Below are 17,177 nucleotides of genomic sequence, written 5' to 3'. Positions count from 1 at the left end.
TACAATTGGTATTTCAAATCATCTCAAAGTTGTGCAATAGGGTTGAGGTCAGGGATCTGGGCAGGCCACTCGAGTTTTTCAACAGCAAGCTTTTCGGACCATGTCTTTGTTGACCTGGCTTTGTACACAGGAATACAGTCATACTGGAACAGACAGAAAACTTTTTTTTTTTTTTTTTGGCCACATGGTTAGATGTGCAAAGTGCCTAAAATATTTTTCTATACTGTTGAATTATCAGTGCCCTTCAATACAAACAACTGAACTCAATTATTTTGAGGGGTACCCTCATAGTTTTGGTCGTTTAGGTAGGTGTGATGGTCAGGTACCCACAAACATTTGGCCATATAGTATGCTTTAATCAATGCCTCTGTGTAGTAACAAAGGGCCTTATTGGTTGGTTGAACTGGATGGACTTTTTTTCAGCCAGACTATGTAACTATTCATAAGTATACCTAATCTATGTTGCTTCTACATCATCAAATGAAAGGGAATCTGTAACAAAACAAAACACCTATGCAAGAATAAATAATTACTATAGTCTTGTTACACGGGCACTTTGCTTTGTGACCCTTTAAAGCTAAATTAAATAACTTCCCTTCACATATAACCTGTGTTTTTTCGACACCGGAAATCCAAGATTCAAACTTAGCACCACCTATCTGTGAAAACTGGTGCTGCAGATACAGTCAAACCGAATGACAATCCATAACAGTATTATGAATCTAGAGATGAATGGGAACACCACCAAAAACTTCCAGTTGCTGCTTGCAAGCATAGTAGGAGAATATGAACCCCTCCATCTTTCTAAACAGGGATATCTGAGGCAGGGAGAATAAAAAAAAATACAATTCCTACAAGGTCAGCCTACACTCCAGTTAGACTAGAGCTGTGTTACTGGCCACATTCCCAGCATGCTATATGGCTTTCTACTGATGTCCAGTGTTCAACAATTGACCAAACATATCCTCCTACAATATCTCACTCATCTTTTTTTCTGACTTAAAAGCTAAAATAAAATTCTTTGAGAGTGTGCAAATATAAGTAACGGTCTGCGTGCGCTTAAAACAGAATGGTTCGGACGTGGTCAACTAGAAGCATTCACACAAGAACATGACCTGTCCGTGAAATAATTTAATATCATTCTACATGCGATAAAAACAGACATTATAACATGCAAGTTAAAAAAAAAAAAAAAATTAAAATTAAAAAAAATATAAGGTGCCTTGTGATGCTGGCAGTATTATGTTATTTTAAGCATACAGTCTTTACATGATGTTACATCATGACTTATATTTATTTTATTTTTTTTCAAATGTACCTTTAGTAAGCTTCAAATGTATCAAAATATACAGTACTTTTGCATATTAGATATCATTTTTTTGCCCCTGAGTCAAGTAAAGAGGATTTTAAATACAAAGAGGAAAACAGCCGTTAAAAGCACTTACAATATAATTGAAGATACTTAAAAAATGAACCTTTTTTTAAATTTTTGGATTATTTGCCCGGTAGACCTGGGTCAGATTCATGCCTGTGGAGGGACATAGACCCTCTGTTGTGTATGGAAGAATCTGGCAGAGAAGTGTGCCTGACTGAGTTAAGATATGACGGACAATGCCTAGCCTGTAGCTCAATCGGGGAGTCGCAATCGTGATCTAGTAGTGACGTCAGGTTGTCCTCCGACGCCGTGTTGAGATGAACTCCACTGGAGAGGGATTCTTTGGATTTGGGTCTGGACTTTTCAAAGTCTACAAATTCTGGACTCTGTGGGTTGAAATACAGAAGTGTAAATGCAATGTATCCAAATAAAAGCCGACTGTTACTTTGAGAAAAATAGATACAGTATATAAAACATATATTTACACGCACATGAACTTTAATGGCATCCCAGTCTTAGTCCGTAGGGTTCAATGTTGAGTTGGCTTTGCTTTGTGCTCTAGTCCAAATCATTTGGTGGAGGGGGGATTATGGTGTGGGATTGTTTTTCAGGAGTTGGGCTTGGCCCCTTAGTTCCAGTGAAGGGAACTCTTAAGGTCTCAGCATACCAAGACATCTTGGACAATTGTGTGCTCCCAACTTTGTGGGAACAGTTTGGGGATGGCCCCTTCCTGTTCCAACATTACTGCGCACAAGTGCACAAAGCAATTTCCATAAAGACATGGATGAGGGAGTTTGGGGTGGAGGAACTTGAATTGCCTGCACAGCGTCCTGACCTCAACCCAATAGAACACCTTTGGGATAAATTAGTGAGCAGACTGCGAGCCAGGCTTTCTTGTCCGCATCAGTGCCTGGCCTCACAAATGCACTTCTGGAAGAAAGGTCAAACATTTCCATAGACACACTCCTAAACCTTGTGGACAGCCTTCCCAGAGGAGTTCAAGCTGTTATAGCCGCAAAGGGTGGGCCAACTCAATATTGAACCCTGGGGACTAAGACTGGGATGCCATTAAAGTTCATGTGTGTGTGAAGGCAGGCGTCTCAATACTTTTGGTAATATAGTGTATCTGTCATGATAATTTCTACCGGCGTTTTGCATACATGGAAGTGTAGTGGAGGGGTCTAGGGTCTTTTAGACCCTCGATCCCTCCATAAAGAGTACCTGTCTCTGCATATTGGTGTCAATAGGAATGTTTACATTACTTGTGACAGCAATAAAAGTGATCAGATTTTTTTTTTAAAAAAAACCTGTAATAAAGTTAAAAAAAATAAAATAAATAGGAAAAAAAAAAAAAATTTTAGCCGCCCCCGTCACCGTTAGCTCGCGCACAAAAAAAAAACGTATACGGAAGTCAAGCCGCAAATGAAATCGCTGTTCAAACCACACATGTGAGGTATCGCCGCGATTGCCAGAGCATGAGCAATAATGAAAAAAAAAGAGCTACACTTTAACTCTAAACTGGTAACCGTTAAAACAATTAAAAGCGTCACCTATTGAGATCTCTATTGACCGTAGTTTGTCGCCATCCCACGGGTGTGCGCAATTTTAAACCATAACATGTTGGGTATCTATTTACTCGGCGTGACATCATCTTTCACAACATACAAAAAATGGGCTAACTTTACTGTTTAGTATTTTTTAAATGCAGTGAAATGTGATTTTTCAAAAATGTTCCAAAAAAATGGCGTTTTAAAGACTGCTGCGCAAATACTGCGTGACAAAAAATATTGCAATGACCGACATTTTATTTTCCAGAGTCTTTGCTAAAAATATATATATATATATAATGTTTGGGGGTTCTAAGTAGTTTTCTAGGAAAAAATACTGATTTTAACTTGTAAACAAAAAGTGTCCGAAATAGAGCTGGGGCTTAAGTGGTTAAGTGATATGGCAGTTTACCATAACACCAGATCATGCATTCAATTTTTTCATCATTTTTTTTCCATTTGTTCAAAGGTACATTGATTTAACCACTGCCTTGCAGACAGTCTGTCTATAATTGTCACCAATGATACAAATTACAACTTTGAGCCCCGGTTCACACTTATGCGAGTGCGGGAAGGCTGCGAATCCGCAGCCTGTTCCCGCATCGCACACGCACCCCGGCAGTTCACACTGCCATATGCGATACGCTGGGGGTGTCAATGTAATCTTAACGACACCCCCAGTTTGATCGCATATCGCAGTGCTATCGTGCAGTTCGCACAGGATCGGATCGCACAAGTGTGAACCGCTGTGCGATCCGATCCTGGTGCGGCTTCCAAAAAGGGTCCCTGTGCGTGTTTGGTGCGGCTGCGGTGCGAATTTAGCCATACAAATGTATGGCTAAACTCGCACCGCACAGCCGATCGCATGTAATGTCGGAGCAGTGCGCTCCGACATTACATGCGAACCCCGCACACGCACAATACTGAGATAGATTCACTATCCTGCTGTCTTGTTTGGTCACAGAGATGAATTTATCTATATGACTCTAGCCTGCCTTAAACTTTTTCTTTTCCCTTTCATCATGTGTTTCTTCTCATGTCCTAATTGATTAAATATCACGTCCATCGCATATTCAATAAAATAAGAACAAATCTTGGGAGAAAGGCTCTATGCCAAGTGGGCAAAGGCATCTGCCAGGATCATTTCTACCAAAGTTCTACTTAAGTAATATGGCAGTTTAAAGCTGAATTCCAGGTATGGATTTTACTCCATTGTTATATCGGTCCAGTTCCAAATTACTGTTGTAGTCGCCGCTACTACAGTGATAACCGTTTCCTTCCAGGTCCTGTCCTGAGCAGCTGCCCAGTTCCAAAGTAACCACAGGGGGTTGCTTGCTTGGCACAGGCACCATTCACAGAATGCCTTGCATGTTTCTCAGTGAATGTAAGGCATTCTTTGAATGGACTAGGTAGAGGGGCAGGGCAGTGGTAGCATGGGATTCAGAATACAGCGGCGAATACTACATTGAGTTCCAGTTTCCACAGGGATCCAACAGTTATGGAAGCACACCTACATTGGTCCAAGCTCGACCAATGTAACTAACCAAATCAAACCATACCTGGAATTCAGCTTCCCCATGACCTTCTGCTCTTTAGCAACATACTGTAGTTACATAGTTAGGCTGGTTAAAAAAAAAGACACCAATCCATTTAGTTCAACCAATAAAAGAAAAAATATAAAGAAATTATTAATATCCTAAAAAGAAAAAAAAAAAAAAAATCATACAATCCTATACCCAGAGTTGATCCAGAGGAAAGCAAAGAAAACCCCAGCTGGGAGAGAAAAAGCAGCACAAGGAGATGTGCTGCAGTGCTTATGTGCTAACAAGCTGAACAAGAGAATCAGTTGATTCCCTTGTTCAGGCTAAACAGCAAGAATGTGGGAAACCCTCTGCTGGCTGCTATTGGATTGGAGGCGGTCATCATTTGACCAAAAATTTTCCACCTAGATTCTTCGATTTTTCAATCAAATTCTGTCTGGCCGGGTGCCACCCACAGCTCAAATTTCAAATGATTCAACAGGACGCAATTTGGACGGTGTGTAGCCAGCTTTACTTCGCTGTCTGCATCAACATAGCTACTGTATATGCAAAGAAACTGAAAAAAAAAAATTTTTTAAAAAAAATCAAAAAATGAAACAAAAATGCTTGTTGGGATGCTTCTGTTGCCTGCGTGCTGCTAACTTGCCTGTGATGATGGAGTGAAGCTGCGGTCAGTTTTGATGGATGCCCCGGAATGTACACTCTGTACTCGTCTAACAGTTGGTCTCTGGTAGTCTGAACTGGCTGTTACCAGGCTGTATGCCGGTGGCACCACCGAGGCCTGTCTCTGCAGGAGCTGGAGGATGCTTTGGATATCGGCAGTCATCTGGGATTCTAACCTGTGATAAAAAAGTAAAGAGAAGTCAATGGAAGAATTACAAGCTTACCACCACACGGGAACCAAATGATCTTCCAGAAATTATAGGGATCATGTTTCTTGTGATGTGATAAAATAGATATAGGAGTTGCCCCTCCAGCTTGCTTTTTAAAAGTGACCATCAGTGACAGAAGTAACTAAAGTTTTAATGTGACTGCCAGGAAAGGCATCCCTGAAGAGATAAAAGATTTAATGCTCACCCCAACTACTGCTGGCACCACCGATATCTGCTGCCTTCACAAACTCTTCTGGATGAAGAATCTTCAGCATCCTAAACATTCCTGAATTGGGAACAGTCTGCCCATACATGGATCAAATCTCAATCCAGGTATGGCCAACTCTTCTACCTAGTCTCCTGCTGGATGCTTTCATTTTTTCCACCAGCTTCTATGTCCCATAGAGATTGTCCCATAGTGATGTCCCATAGAGATAGTCCCATAGAGATAGTCCCATAGAGATTGTCCCATAGAGATAGTCCTGTAAGGCTGGAGGAAGGAAGCATAGTGTGCAGAGGGATCCAGGCAGCCTACACTCCTGGAAGTGTGTTGAATGCTGAGGGCTCTTCGGAGACAACGGAGGTTGGCAGCAGTGGTGATCCGTCTATTAGGGGAACAGTGGTGCGACCCCCCCCCCCCATCCATGCGTGCGGCCCCCTAAGCTACATGCAGGGCGCCGGATGCATGGATTCCAATGGGGGATTTTTTTTTTTGAAGCACGTGATTAGAGCCAGAGGTTCTAATAGGCTTCAAAAAAGGGTGGGCTCGGGGCGCAGAGCATTGCGCCCTGAGCCCACCCAGTTGTGTGACAATAGCGAATTAATATTTGCTATTGCCACACTGATTCTCCTCACGGCCAATCAGGAAGCAGGTCCTGAGACCTGTTTCCCGATTGGCCAAAAGGAGAAGGCTTCCTATTGGCCAAGAAGGAGGGAGGAGACAGCCGCCGAGAGGGAACATGGAGACTGAGGGGGAAGCCGCCGCCGCCACCTGTCAGTCCCGCAGAGCAAGGTAAGTTAACTGGCACGACGGGGGGATATGGTGGTGCAGGCTGGAGTGATTGGGGCCACCCTCCCTGACTGATGGAGCACCAGCTGCCACTGGTTGGCAGCATGGGCAGCAGGAGGGTTGAGTATTAATCCTCTGCTTTGCATACATAGATGCTTTGATTCAGATATTTTAAAGTATCAGAGTCACTTTAAAGCAATGCTCCACCCAAAAGGGGAAGCTCCGCTCCCCCCTCCACTGCTATATTTGGCACTTTTTGGGGGGGGGGGATACCTGTCAAAACCAGGTACCCGCTCCCACTTTCGGGTAAGATCGCCACATAGCGATCTATGAAATTTCCAGCCCTTCTTCTTTCCCCCCTGCTGCCTTTTGGGAGACACCCAGGTCCCAGAAGGCAGTTGGACCAATAAGAAAGCGCAGAGCAACTCGCGCATGCACAGTAGGAAACAGGCTAACTTCCTGTTTCCCTTAGTGAAGATGCCTGCACCTGCACTCAAAGCTGATTGACGAATCGGCTAGGGGTGCCGACATCATGGGATTCCTGGACCAGTAAGTGTCCTTATATTAAAAGTCAGCAGCTACAGGATTTGTAGCTGATGACTTTTAATTTTTTTTTTTTTTTTACAGGCTGGAACTCCTCTTTAATGGTGTTGGCTGTGGGGCCTCATCCCAAGGCTATATGACATAAACCAGAAGGTCTTGTGTGTTTGAGGGTACCTGTCAGCTGGTTGGAGCTCTGGGCAGTGGCGTACCTAGAACATTTGGCACCCGGGGCGGATCCTATATCTGGCACCCCCCCCCCCCCCCCCAACTTTAAAATGTAAAAACACCCACAAAAAATTGTAATGTGTTCAAGAATATTTTTTGCACAAATTTCACAGTGCCCCTTGCAGTCTGCCCTCCGTCTCTCTAATCACAGTTCCCCCTTTTGCACTCTCTGCCTCCCCTGCACAGTCCTACCTTCAGCATAAATAGATAGCTAATATTATTAGCAATGTGTTTAAGTTTGAGTAATAGATTGGAGACTTGCTAAAGGAGATATTCAGAGACTACAGACATGATACAGGAGATGGTCAGAGACTACAGACATGATACAGGAGATGGTCAGAGACTGCAAACGTGATACAAGAGATGGTCAGAGACTGAGGACATGATACAAGAGATGGTCAGAGACTGAGGACATGATACAGGAGATGGTCAGAGACTGAGGACATGATACAGGAGATGGTCAGAGACTGCAGACAGGATACAGTAGATGGTCAGAGACTGAGGACATGATACAGTAGATTGTCAGACACTGCAGACATGATACAAGAGATGCTCAGAGACTGAGGACATGATAGAAGATAGAAGAGCACTAGGGGGGCCAGAGAGCACAGATGAAGCAGAGAGCACTGGAGGAGCTGAAGGGCACGGTGGGGGGGGGGGGGCTGGAGAGAATTAAGAGGGGGTTTGGAAAGTATTGTAGGGGGGTTGGAAGGCGCAGGGGGTAGAGAGCACTGGGGGGGGGGACAGGGAGCACTTGGGGGGCGAGCAGGGAAAACCAGGGGGGTGGAGAGCACTGGGGGGGGACAAGGAGCACTTGGGGGGGGGGTGGTCAGGGAAAATCAAGGGGGTGGAGAGCACTGGGGGGGACAGGGAGTACTTGGGGGGCAAGCAGGGAAAATCAGGGGGGTGGAGAGCACTGGGGGGGACAGGGGAGTACTTGGGGGGCGGGCAGGGAAAATCAGGGGGGTGGAGAGCACTGGGGGGGACAGGGAGAACTTGGGGGGGTGGGCAGGGAAAATCAGGGGGGGGTGGACAGGGAAAATCAGGGGGATTGAGAGCACTGGGGGGGGGGACAGGGAGCACTTGTGGCCGGGCAGGGAAAACCAGGGGGATGGAGAGCACTGGGGGGGGGACAGGGAGCATTTGGGGGGTGGGCAAGGAAAACCAGGGGGGTGGAGAGCACGGGGGGGCAGGGAGCACTTGGGGGGCGGGCAGGGAAAACCAGGGGGTGGAGAGCGGGCGGGGGGGGGGGGGACAGGGAGCACTTGGGTGGCAGGCAGGGAAAACCAGGGGGTGGAGAGCACTGGGGGGGACAGGGAGAACTTGGGGGGGTGGGCAGGGAAAATCAGGGGGGGGTGGACAGGGAAAATCAGGGGGATTGAGAGCACTGGGGGGGGGGACAGGGAGCACTTGTGGCCGGGCAGGGAAAACCAGGGGGATGGAGAGCACTGGGGGGGGGACAGGGAGCATTTGGGGGGTGGGCAAGGAAAACCAGGGGGGTGGAGAGCACGGGGGGGCAGGGAGCACTTGGGGGGCGGGCAGGGAAAACCAGGGGGTGGAGAGCGGGCGGGGGGGGGGGGACAGGGAGCACTTGGGTGGCAGGCAGGGAAAACCAGGGGGTGGAGAGCACTGGGGGGACAGGGAGCACTTGGGGGGCGGGAGAAAGCACTTCGGGGAGCTGAAGAGCATGGGGGGGGCTAAAGAACAGGGGGGGTCTAGTGCACTGGGGGGGGGGGGGGCTAAGAGCACCGAGGGGGGGAGGGATTAGGAGCACTGGAGGGGGGGGGCAGCAAAAGAAGTTGTATAGGAGGGGGATGGGGCTGCTGCATATAGATGAATTGATCTTTCCCTATTCTCCCTGCAGGAGGGAGAAGGGGAGAATCAGTTATTCAGTAGGCAGCTGCAGGAAGAATAAGATGAATTCCTCTATATGCAGCAGCCCCATCCCCCTCCTATCCAGCACACACACCTGGGCAATGGGCACTCACCTTCTTCCCGCCGAAGCTCCGCCCCCTTCTTCCCGCCGAGGCTCCGCCTTCTTCTTTCCGCCACGGCTCCGCCCCCTTATTCCCGCCGAGGCTCCGCCCCCATATTCCCGCCGCGGCTCCGCCCCCCCCTCAGCAGCACGGACTGAAGGAGCTGCCACTGCAGCTGCCTTCACACTGTGGGATCTGTCTGAACACACCGGGCAGGACACCGGCTGACACCCCCCAGAGCGTGACACCCGGGGTGGGCCGCCCCCCCCCATTGGTACGCCACTGGCTCTGGGGGCTTTTCAACTTTATATGGTATTAATAAAAATCTCACATGGGGGTTGGTTTACTAAAACTGGTGCACACAGAATCTGGTGCAGTAACCAATCCGCTTCAAGGTTTTATTGTCAAAGCTAAACTGAACAAATTGAAGTTAGAAGCTGATACTATGTATGAATATCTGCACCACATTCTGTCTACTCCAGTTTTAGTAAATCTGTCCATGTCTCAAGCTCATGAACACTGTAGCTAAAAAAAAACTGACTTTACAGGGATTTGAGCTTTTATTTCACTGCCTATAAGCTTGAAGAAGCTTGTGCTCTTTTGTGCTTTTTTACTGAGCTTATTTGAGCTTTTATGAGCAGAAGCATTTTTTTCACAAACCCTCCCCTTGGCAAAATTTTTCCTTTTTTTTGGTGTGCATTTTTGAGCTTTTTGTGCTTTTTCACGCTTTTGCACTTTTTCACAAGTTTTTGGGGATTTAGGCATCTTTTCTGCTAAAAAACACCACTCAAAAAGCGAGATTGGTAGTTTTTTTGCCTGTAAGAGCATATGCCTGTAAACTCCTGAAAAAGCCATAGTGTGCATGCACACATTGGCTAACATGAAGGGGAGTTTCCAAGCTCAAAAAAAGCTCAAACGCCTGTAGGAGCACCTTCATAGAGATACAGTTTACATGAGCCCTTACTCTACCTCATCAGTAGTTACAACAATCTATAATATAGTCCCATAGAACTTGGAAGATATACAGGTGCAACAGCACAACTAGAAATCACAGGGCCCCACAGGCCATACAGATGCCCCCCTAATGCCCAGGGGAGGACTGGGTCAGGGGGCAGGGGGGCAATTGCCCCCTGGGCCACTCTGATACCCTGTAAAAAGGCTGCACCGCTTCTGCGGGTTGAAGACAAGGACAGAGCGCAGCAACCCCCCCCAGCATGGATGGTGTAAGGTTAATGCCCCACTGGAAACTCTCCTCCCCCCGGCCAACCCCAACCAAGCTTTCCCAGCTCCCCCCAACTACCCCCTGCTGGCCAGGTCAGGAATCGGGATTCAGCTGTTGAGTAGAGAGTACCAGGAGCAGAGCTTCAGCCTGAAATGAAGGTCAGGAGAAGGACAGGAAGAGGGAGAGTGGGAGGGGTGCCAAGTTGCTGCACCTCTGGTTTGTAACTGCCCCCTGGGCTAAAAGTTGCCAGTCTGCCCCTGCTGATGCCCCCCATCCCAAATCAGTGTCAAGTGTCCTATAATGCACCTCCATTTATACCTCCTCAGCAATGGTACTCAAGAGATAAATTGCATATGTCTCCCTTTTATACCCCAATAACACTGATGGTCAGAGACGGGCAATAACATAATACAACTACACCATAACGATGGTGGCCACTGTAACCAAACAATAAAAGTTGTAACTAGGCATTCTAAATGGGTCACTCCATGGTCTGCAGGTGCTGGCAGGGCTACCGAGAGACTCTACGTTCTTATTAGTCACTTTTGTGCTGAACCACTGTTGTGTACTAAGGAAAAGCTTCTCCTTTGTGGTCAGCTCAAATTAAACTTAGCTTAGTGGGTGGATCAGTGCATAGGAAACTAGTCTGTGCTTCTCAACTCCTGAGCCGGCAATCAGAGCCATGAGACAAAATGATAATAATTACCGTACATCAAGTTAGCAAATATGGATTAGCTTATCACTGCACATGGGCTCCACAGCCATCACTTACGCTTCTATGGCTCTATTTACGTTCCTTGTAAATGTCCATTATGCCTCCAAAATGCTTTGCATCCCATATTGCATCACTCCCCTAATAAACTTTTACAAAAGTGCCATAATAAATATTTACTTCATATTTTCAATTTATTATATAACCAGTGCCACTTTATGACTGCATGTTTGCAATCTACAAGATACAGTGAAGTACTGCCAAAAATTAGATTTTTTTGTATTAGATGTGAACACATTGCAGTTCGTAAAAATTGCCAGCAGAGGGTGACCTTGCACTACATTTCAAAGGCATCTTCTGGTATTTACAGCAGTATAAAATATGAAGTAGTACTCTCTTATAAATTACTCGGAACCAAATTAGGTTTCCAAGCGCTCAAGCTAATCTATGAATTTCAAATGGAGAAAAGAAATCAGCACAGACAGAGAGATATGACTTGTTTATTTTGCAAGTATCATCTTGAAAATGTGAATAATACAACAGGTTACTTTAAAATTACAGTCAATTTCAAGATTAAAGTTTCTTTTAGCACTAACTCCAAGCTCCCAATACCTAAAGACAATAAATATGGTACAATGTACCTTCATTCCTGTTCTGCAATAGCCCAGGTGCCTCAATAAATGATCCTCCTGGTAGAGGTCTGCAGTGGAAGATCTGGTTAGATAGGCTGAGCACACAGCACCAAGGGATCTGGCAGAGCATAGGTGTCAAACACAAGGCCCGCGGGCCGAATGCGGCCCCCCAGGCCATTTCATGTGGCCCTCGCACCTCTCCTGCAGCTGCGGCACCCACCTTGTCTCTGCCCCCACCTTGTCTCTGTAGTCGACAGCAGAGAGGACAGAACTCCTTTGCAAGATCCTGCACTCCTTTGTGCAGCTGTAGAAAGACTTCTCTTTGCCCCTCCAGGACATGGGGGTGCTCTGGACATCTAATCCTACAGATATAACCGGCCCTTTGAGGGCAACCATAATGCTGATGTGGCCCACGATGAAATGGGAGTTTGACACCCCTGTGTAGAGCATCAACCTCAGAGCTAGAATGTGACTGCCTACTGCTGATATACTTTAGAAAATGCTAGTTTCCTGATTGTACCTGGCTGTAATAGGCCCTGACTAGGATCTATAATACAGCCAGCAATGTCCAAACTACTGTTCTGAATACCTGTTCCTGGGTGCAGAAGCTATTGGATCAGCAATTATCAACAAAATTAAAGGAACACTTTTTAATCAGATTATATCATCAAGTCAAATATACTCCTGGGATATTGATCTGGTCAGTTAAGTAGCAGAGGGGGTTGGTAATCAGTTTCAGCTGCTTTGGTGTTAATAAAATTAACCACTTAAGCCCCGGAGGATTTGGCTGCTCAAAGACCAGAGCCTATTTTGAGATTCGGCACTGTGTGAATTTAATGGACAATTGCGCGGTCGTGCGAGGCTGTACCCAAATGAAATTGACGTCCTTTTTTCCCCACAAACAAAGCTTTCTTTTGGTGGTATTTGATCACCTGTGCGATTTTTACTTTTTGCGCTATAAACAAAAAAAGAGCGAAAATTTTGAAAAAATAACAATATTTTTCACATTTTTTATATATGAAATTCCCCCCAAAAAAATTTAAAAATCAAAATTTTTTAACATTTTAGGCCAATTTGTTTTCTGCTACATATTTTTGGTTAAAATATCGCAATAAGCGTATTTTAAATTGGTTTGTGCAAAAGTTTTTGCGTTTACTAACTAAGGGAAAGATTTATGTCATTTTTATTGTTTTTTTTTTTTCAACGAGTAATGGCAGCAATCTGCGATTTTTTTTTGCGGGACTGCAACATTGCGGCGGACAGATCGGATATGTTTTCTAGCAGAAAGTAAGAAATATTTATTTATTTTTTTTGTTCAAATATGTCGTTCTTTTTTTGTTTATAGCGCAAAAAATAAAAACCGCAGAGGTGATCAAATACCACCAAAAGAAAGCTCTATTTGTGGTAAAATAAATACATAAATTTTATTTGGGTACAGCGTCGCACTACCACGCAATTTTCAGTCAAATTAATGCAGTGCGGTATCGCGAAAAATGGCCTGGCCGGGAAGGGGGGTGAACCATCCTGAGGGCAAGTGGTTAAAGTTTCATTGCTGTCTTGGACCTCGTTCAGGAGATTCACTCTTTCACTTTATCCTGTTTATCATTATCATTGAAAGTGAAATTAAAAGAAAATCCCAAAAATTTGGGTTGTTTCCAGAAAGGTAATAGAGGGGAAATCTTCCAATGGTGACACTAGTTCTGGTTAACTAGGAACTGATGAATTGGCTTGGATAAGCTAGGAAATGTCTATCACATTACAGAACAAGTCCAGATGAATGTGACTAACTACTATTAAATATATAATGAGCTGGATAAATGAGAGCCTTCACAGACCTATGATACTAGAACTTGGAAAGTATTGCTGCTGCTTGTACTGTATGGTTTTGATATCTTATACATGAAATATATCATGGCAATACATGCCAGATTCTACAAAAAATTATGAGATAGATGTAGTTCGGAGATAACAATTATACAGTCTGAAGATGTGGCCCTTGCTACAGAAACCTGATAATTCACTCTAGTCCCAGTCTGCTGTCTACTGGGAAAAGTTGAGTCTTTGGCTTGAACAGTGCTATGGATGAATGGGAAAGCCGAATATTAGATACCCTTTCCCAGTTTTTATACACTTAAAGCGGAGTTCCGGCCAAATTATTATTTTTTTTACCTAAAAATACCCTTAGAATAGTCATTGTTTGTGCATTTAAACAATGATATCCTCTAAACTGTCCCCTGTTTAGTGTACCTGCAGGATGAATTACTTACCTTGTGAAGTTCTTGTCCAGTGCAGCCATCTGCGGTGTGGGAAGCTGAAGCCTCAGTGTCCCTCTTCCTGGAGTCGCGAGCAGTGCCGGGACAAGGCCATCTAGCGCCCAGGGCGAAGACGCCAAACTGCGCCCCCCCCTTCCCCAAGATGTAGGTGCATAACGCGCAGTGTCAGGACAAGGTCACCCAGCAAAGATGGCAAACTGCGCCCTCAATCCCCCCCCCACCCCCATGTGTACAATTCACACCTCAGTCTCAGAGTGGCACCCACTGGGAATGAAGGCGGCTGCTACGTCTTTCCCTCTCCGGTCATGCGATATGTCTTTAACACACTGTCGCCTGAAAATGGGTCACAGGAGTGCGTGACTAAATGCACTCCTGTGATCCCCAGGAAAAGTATAGCTGAAATAGCTTTGGCTAACCTTCTCCTTTAAAGAGGAGCAATGGGGGGGGGGGGGTAAAAATTATGCTCAGCTGCATGTTTTACTGCCCCCAACCACACATGTAAACGAGCCCTAATAGTTGGCTACAGGAAACATGGTGCATGGGAACAATCAAACCCGGAGTAATCATATATTTAGTGGAAAACAGCAGTACATAATGACACTGTACAGTCTGTACCTGTACTGCTCTGTGTTTTCTGGGTTTAGGCAAGGCATCTTCAACCAGCTTCTGTCCCCTCCGGCCAGCCCATCCACCACCTGTAAGGATTCAGCATTTTTAGATATGCACGAGTCTAGCCCCGGCATTTCTGCATCTTCTGTCTGCTTTTGTCCCCGCCTCCTGGCCTGCCCACCTCCTATCAGACCTGTAGAACAAAGGCTAGAAAAGGGTCACAGGTGCTGGGTGGGCGGGCCAGCTAGTGAGTGGGCGGGTCAGCCGGCGGGAATAGAAGCCGAGGGAAATGCCTGGACAAGACACGGGCAGATCATCAATACTAAAGCCTTACAGGAGGTGGGCAGGCCGGGAGGCGGGCACAGACGCTGACAAAAGATGTGGAAAATGCCAGGGCTAGACTCGTACATACATACTGAATCCTTACAGGTAGTGGGCACGCCGGCCGGCGGGGACACAGGTGGAACGCTTTAATCCTGTCACTGGGATAAAAGAAGAGTTGACACTCCCAACCCGCCCCCCCCCTCAACACTGCACCCAGGGCACGTCCCCCCTCGGCCCCCCCTTGTATCGGCCCTGGTCGCGAGTCCCAGAATGCTATACTGCGTCACTTCCGGGGCAGGCGCGTCATCCCACAGCTGGTTCTGTGCATGCCCAGAAGCTGTTCTCAATCATACGGCAGAGAATGACGCGCATGCACCGGAAGTGACGAGGGACACCGGTGCAGGCACATTGACTCCTGGGATTGATGACACTCTCCCAGGAGTCAATGCAAAGCAGAAAACAACTTTGGCGGCCGCGGCCGCATAAGGAGGAAGTGCAGTGATTATTCATTAAAAATAGGGTAAGTGAACCAAAAAAAAATTATCCAATTCGTTTTTAGAATCTGTTAATGTTATGTATGGTGTGAAGTTGAAAATTAGGGTGGAACTCCGCTTTAATAAACTCTTCCAACTTAACCTATCAATAGGGGTTTCAGGAGCCACAGAAAAGCTTGTTATGGAAAAAAAAGCTGAACTCTATGAAGACACAACAAACATTTTTATTCAGTATTTTTTTTTGGTCAAATCCACTATCTATAATTTGCCTACAAATATCAATCAGAGGGTCGGCATTCTAACCCAATCAGGCTCTAATGCTTTGCATACTGTGCAGAAAAGAGGGACGACTTCATTAGAGTGTTACTGTTCCTACATTGTTCATTTGCAAGATGGGGTGGGTCCTTGACCAGACTGTAGTCCTTAACTGCTCTCTAGCCTGCAGGGTGGTCCAGGACCCAGCTATGCTGACTGACAGGGGTAGCAGGATCACACAACTCACTACACAAAACTACAAATCCTTTGGAAGGTAAAACAGTTGTCATCTATGTATTGTAACTAAATATTAAGATGTTTACATGGAGTTCAGCTATAATTTTCCTTCCAGTTCTCTGTGGTTTGACATTCTAAAGAACACTGAATAAATATGTCAGAGAGAAAAACTATATGCTGACTGCGTGTTTTGTTACACCAAAGGAATTCATTCTCCTAATGTGGCAAGTTTGTATGTCTGGAGCAGGGGGTTTAGCATGTAAGCTCCACTGAGGCAGGAACTATATATATCAACAATAATGCATTTTCCATTAAGAAAGACATAGATGACGACATGCCTGTAAAGATTCTCATTTATCCAGTTCATGATATACCTAGTGGTATTTAATCACATTCAGCTGCGCTTGCTTTACAATATTGAAGACGTTTCATAGCTTAAAGTGGAGTTCCACCCTAAATTTATACTTACCTCCATCTTCTCGCTCCGGGACACCTGAAAAACAAATGGATAATCACAATTTTTTTTTTTTTTACTTACCTCGTATAGAATAAAATATACTTACCTTACTTCCTTCTTCCTCCCCTCGGCGGCCACGAAGATTCGTCACTTCCTTGGCTTTGCAATGATTCCTGGGAGCTGAACGTCATCGCTCCCAGGAATCAATGCGCCTGCACCGGCCCCGACGTCAGTTCCGGTGCGCGCGCGTCATTCCCTTCTAAACAGCTTTTGGGCATGCCCAGAAGCTGTGGAGGGATGACGCGCGTGCACCGGAAGTGATGGCGGGGCCAGTGCAGTGCATCGTGGGACCGAAGAAGACGGAAGAGGACGCAGAAGAGGATCGCGCTGGCTTCAAGCTGCCCACACCTGAGATGGCAGCGCTGGACAAGACATTTTCAAGGTAAGTATTTCTCCTAAAAGGTAAGTGCAACCCGGGACAGATCAGAGGCTAGCCATTGTGGAATGTACTAGCCCTGACTGTCCCGGGGGTATTTTTATTAAAAAAAGTATTCCCAGGGTGGAACTCTGCTTTAAGTTAGCCACTTCTTTAGCTCTAACAATGACAATTCACACCTTCAGCCATGTGAATCAAAAGACTGACACCTGTGCAGACTTCATGACACCAAAGGTGGGATTATTTACAGTAATTAGAAAAGGGTGGTTCTACAACAATTATACCTTCCATTCTGTTCTTGGATCTATAACATCTGCCTCAACACATTCCATGGTGACTGGATTGAGGTGTCTGTGATACCTGTGTGAATATAAATGCTGGGCTATCTGAATCCTGACACTGATTAGAATTGAAGAAGTGGCTTAGAGAAGCTAAGAA

General features: G+C 45.6%; 1 protein-coding gene across 2 annotated transcripts in view; it reads right to left on the bottom strand.

Annotated features, from left to right (window-relative positions):
* Positions 1-539: 539 nt before the first annotated feature.
* The window catches only part of KCNH7 (potassium voltage-gated channel subfamily H member 7), a 657,816-nt gene continuing 641,178 nt past the window's right edge, over positions 540-17,177 (bottom strand). For both annotated transcript variants that reach the window (XM_082260896.1, XM_082260897.1), the window contains 2 exons: positions 5,110-5,302; positions 540-1,761 (listed from right to left, as the gene is read on the bottom strand). In XM_082260896.1, the coding sequence (XP_082117022.1) occupies positions 1,495-1,761; positions 5,110-5,302 (460 nt within the window). In that variant the 3' untranslated portion in view covers positions 540-1,494. The remainder of the gene's footprint in view (positions 1,762-5,109; positions 5,303-17,177) is intronic.

This window comes from Pelophylax lessonae, assembly GCF_965119305.1.
Source record: "Pelophylax lessonae genome assembly, chromosome: 6".
Classification (NCBI taxonomy): domain Eukaryota; kingdom Metazoa; phylum Chordata; class Amphibia; order Anura; family Ranidae; genus Pelophylax; species Pelophylax lessonae.
This window is presented reverse-complemented; position numbering and strand designations above follow the sequence as displayed.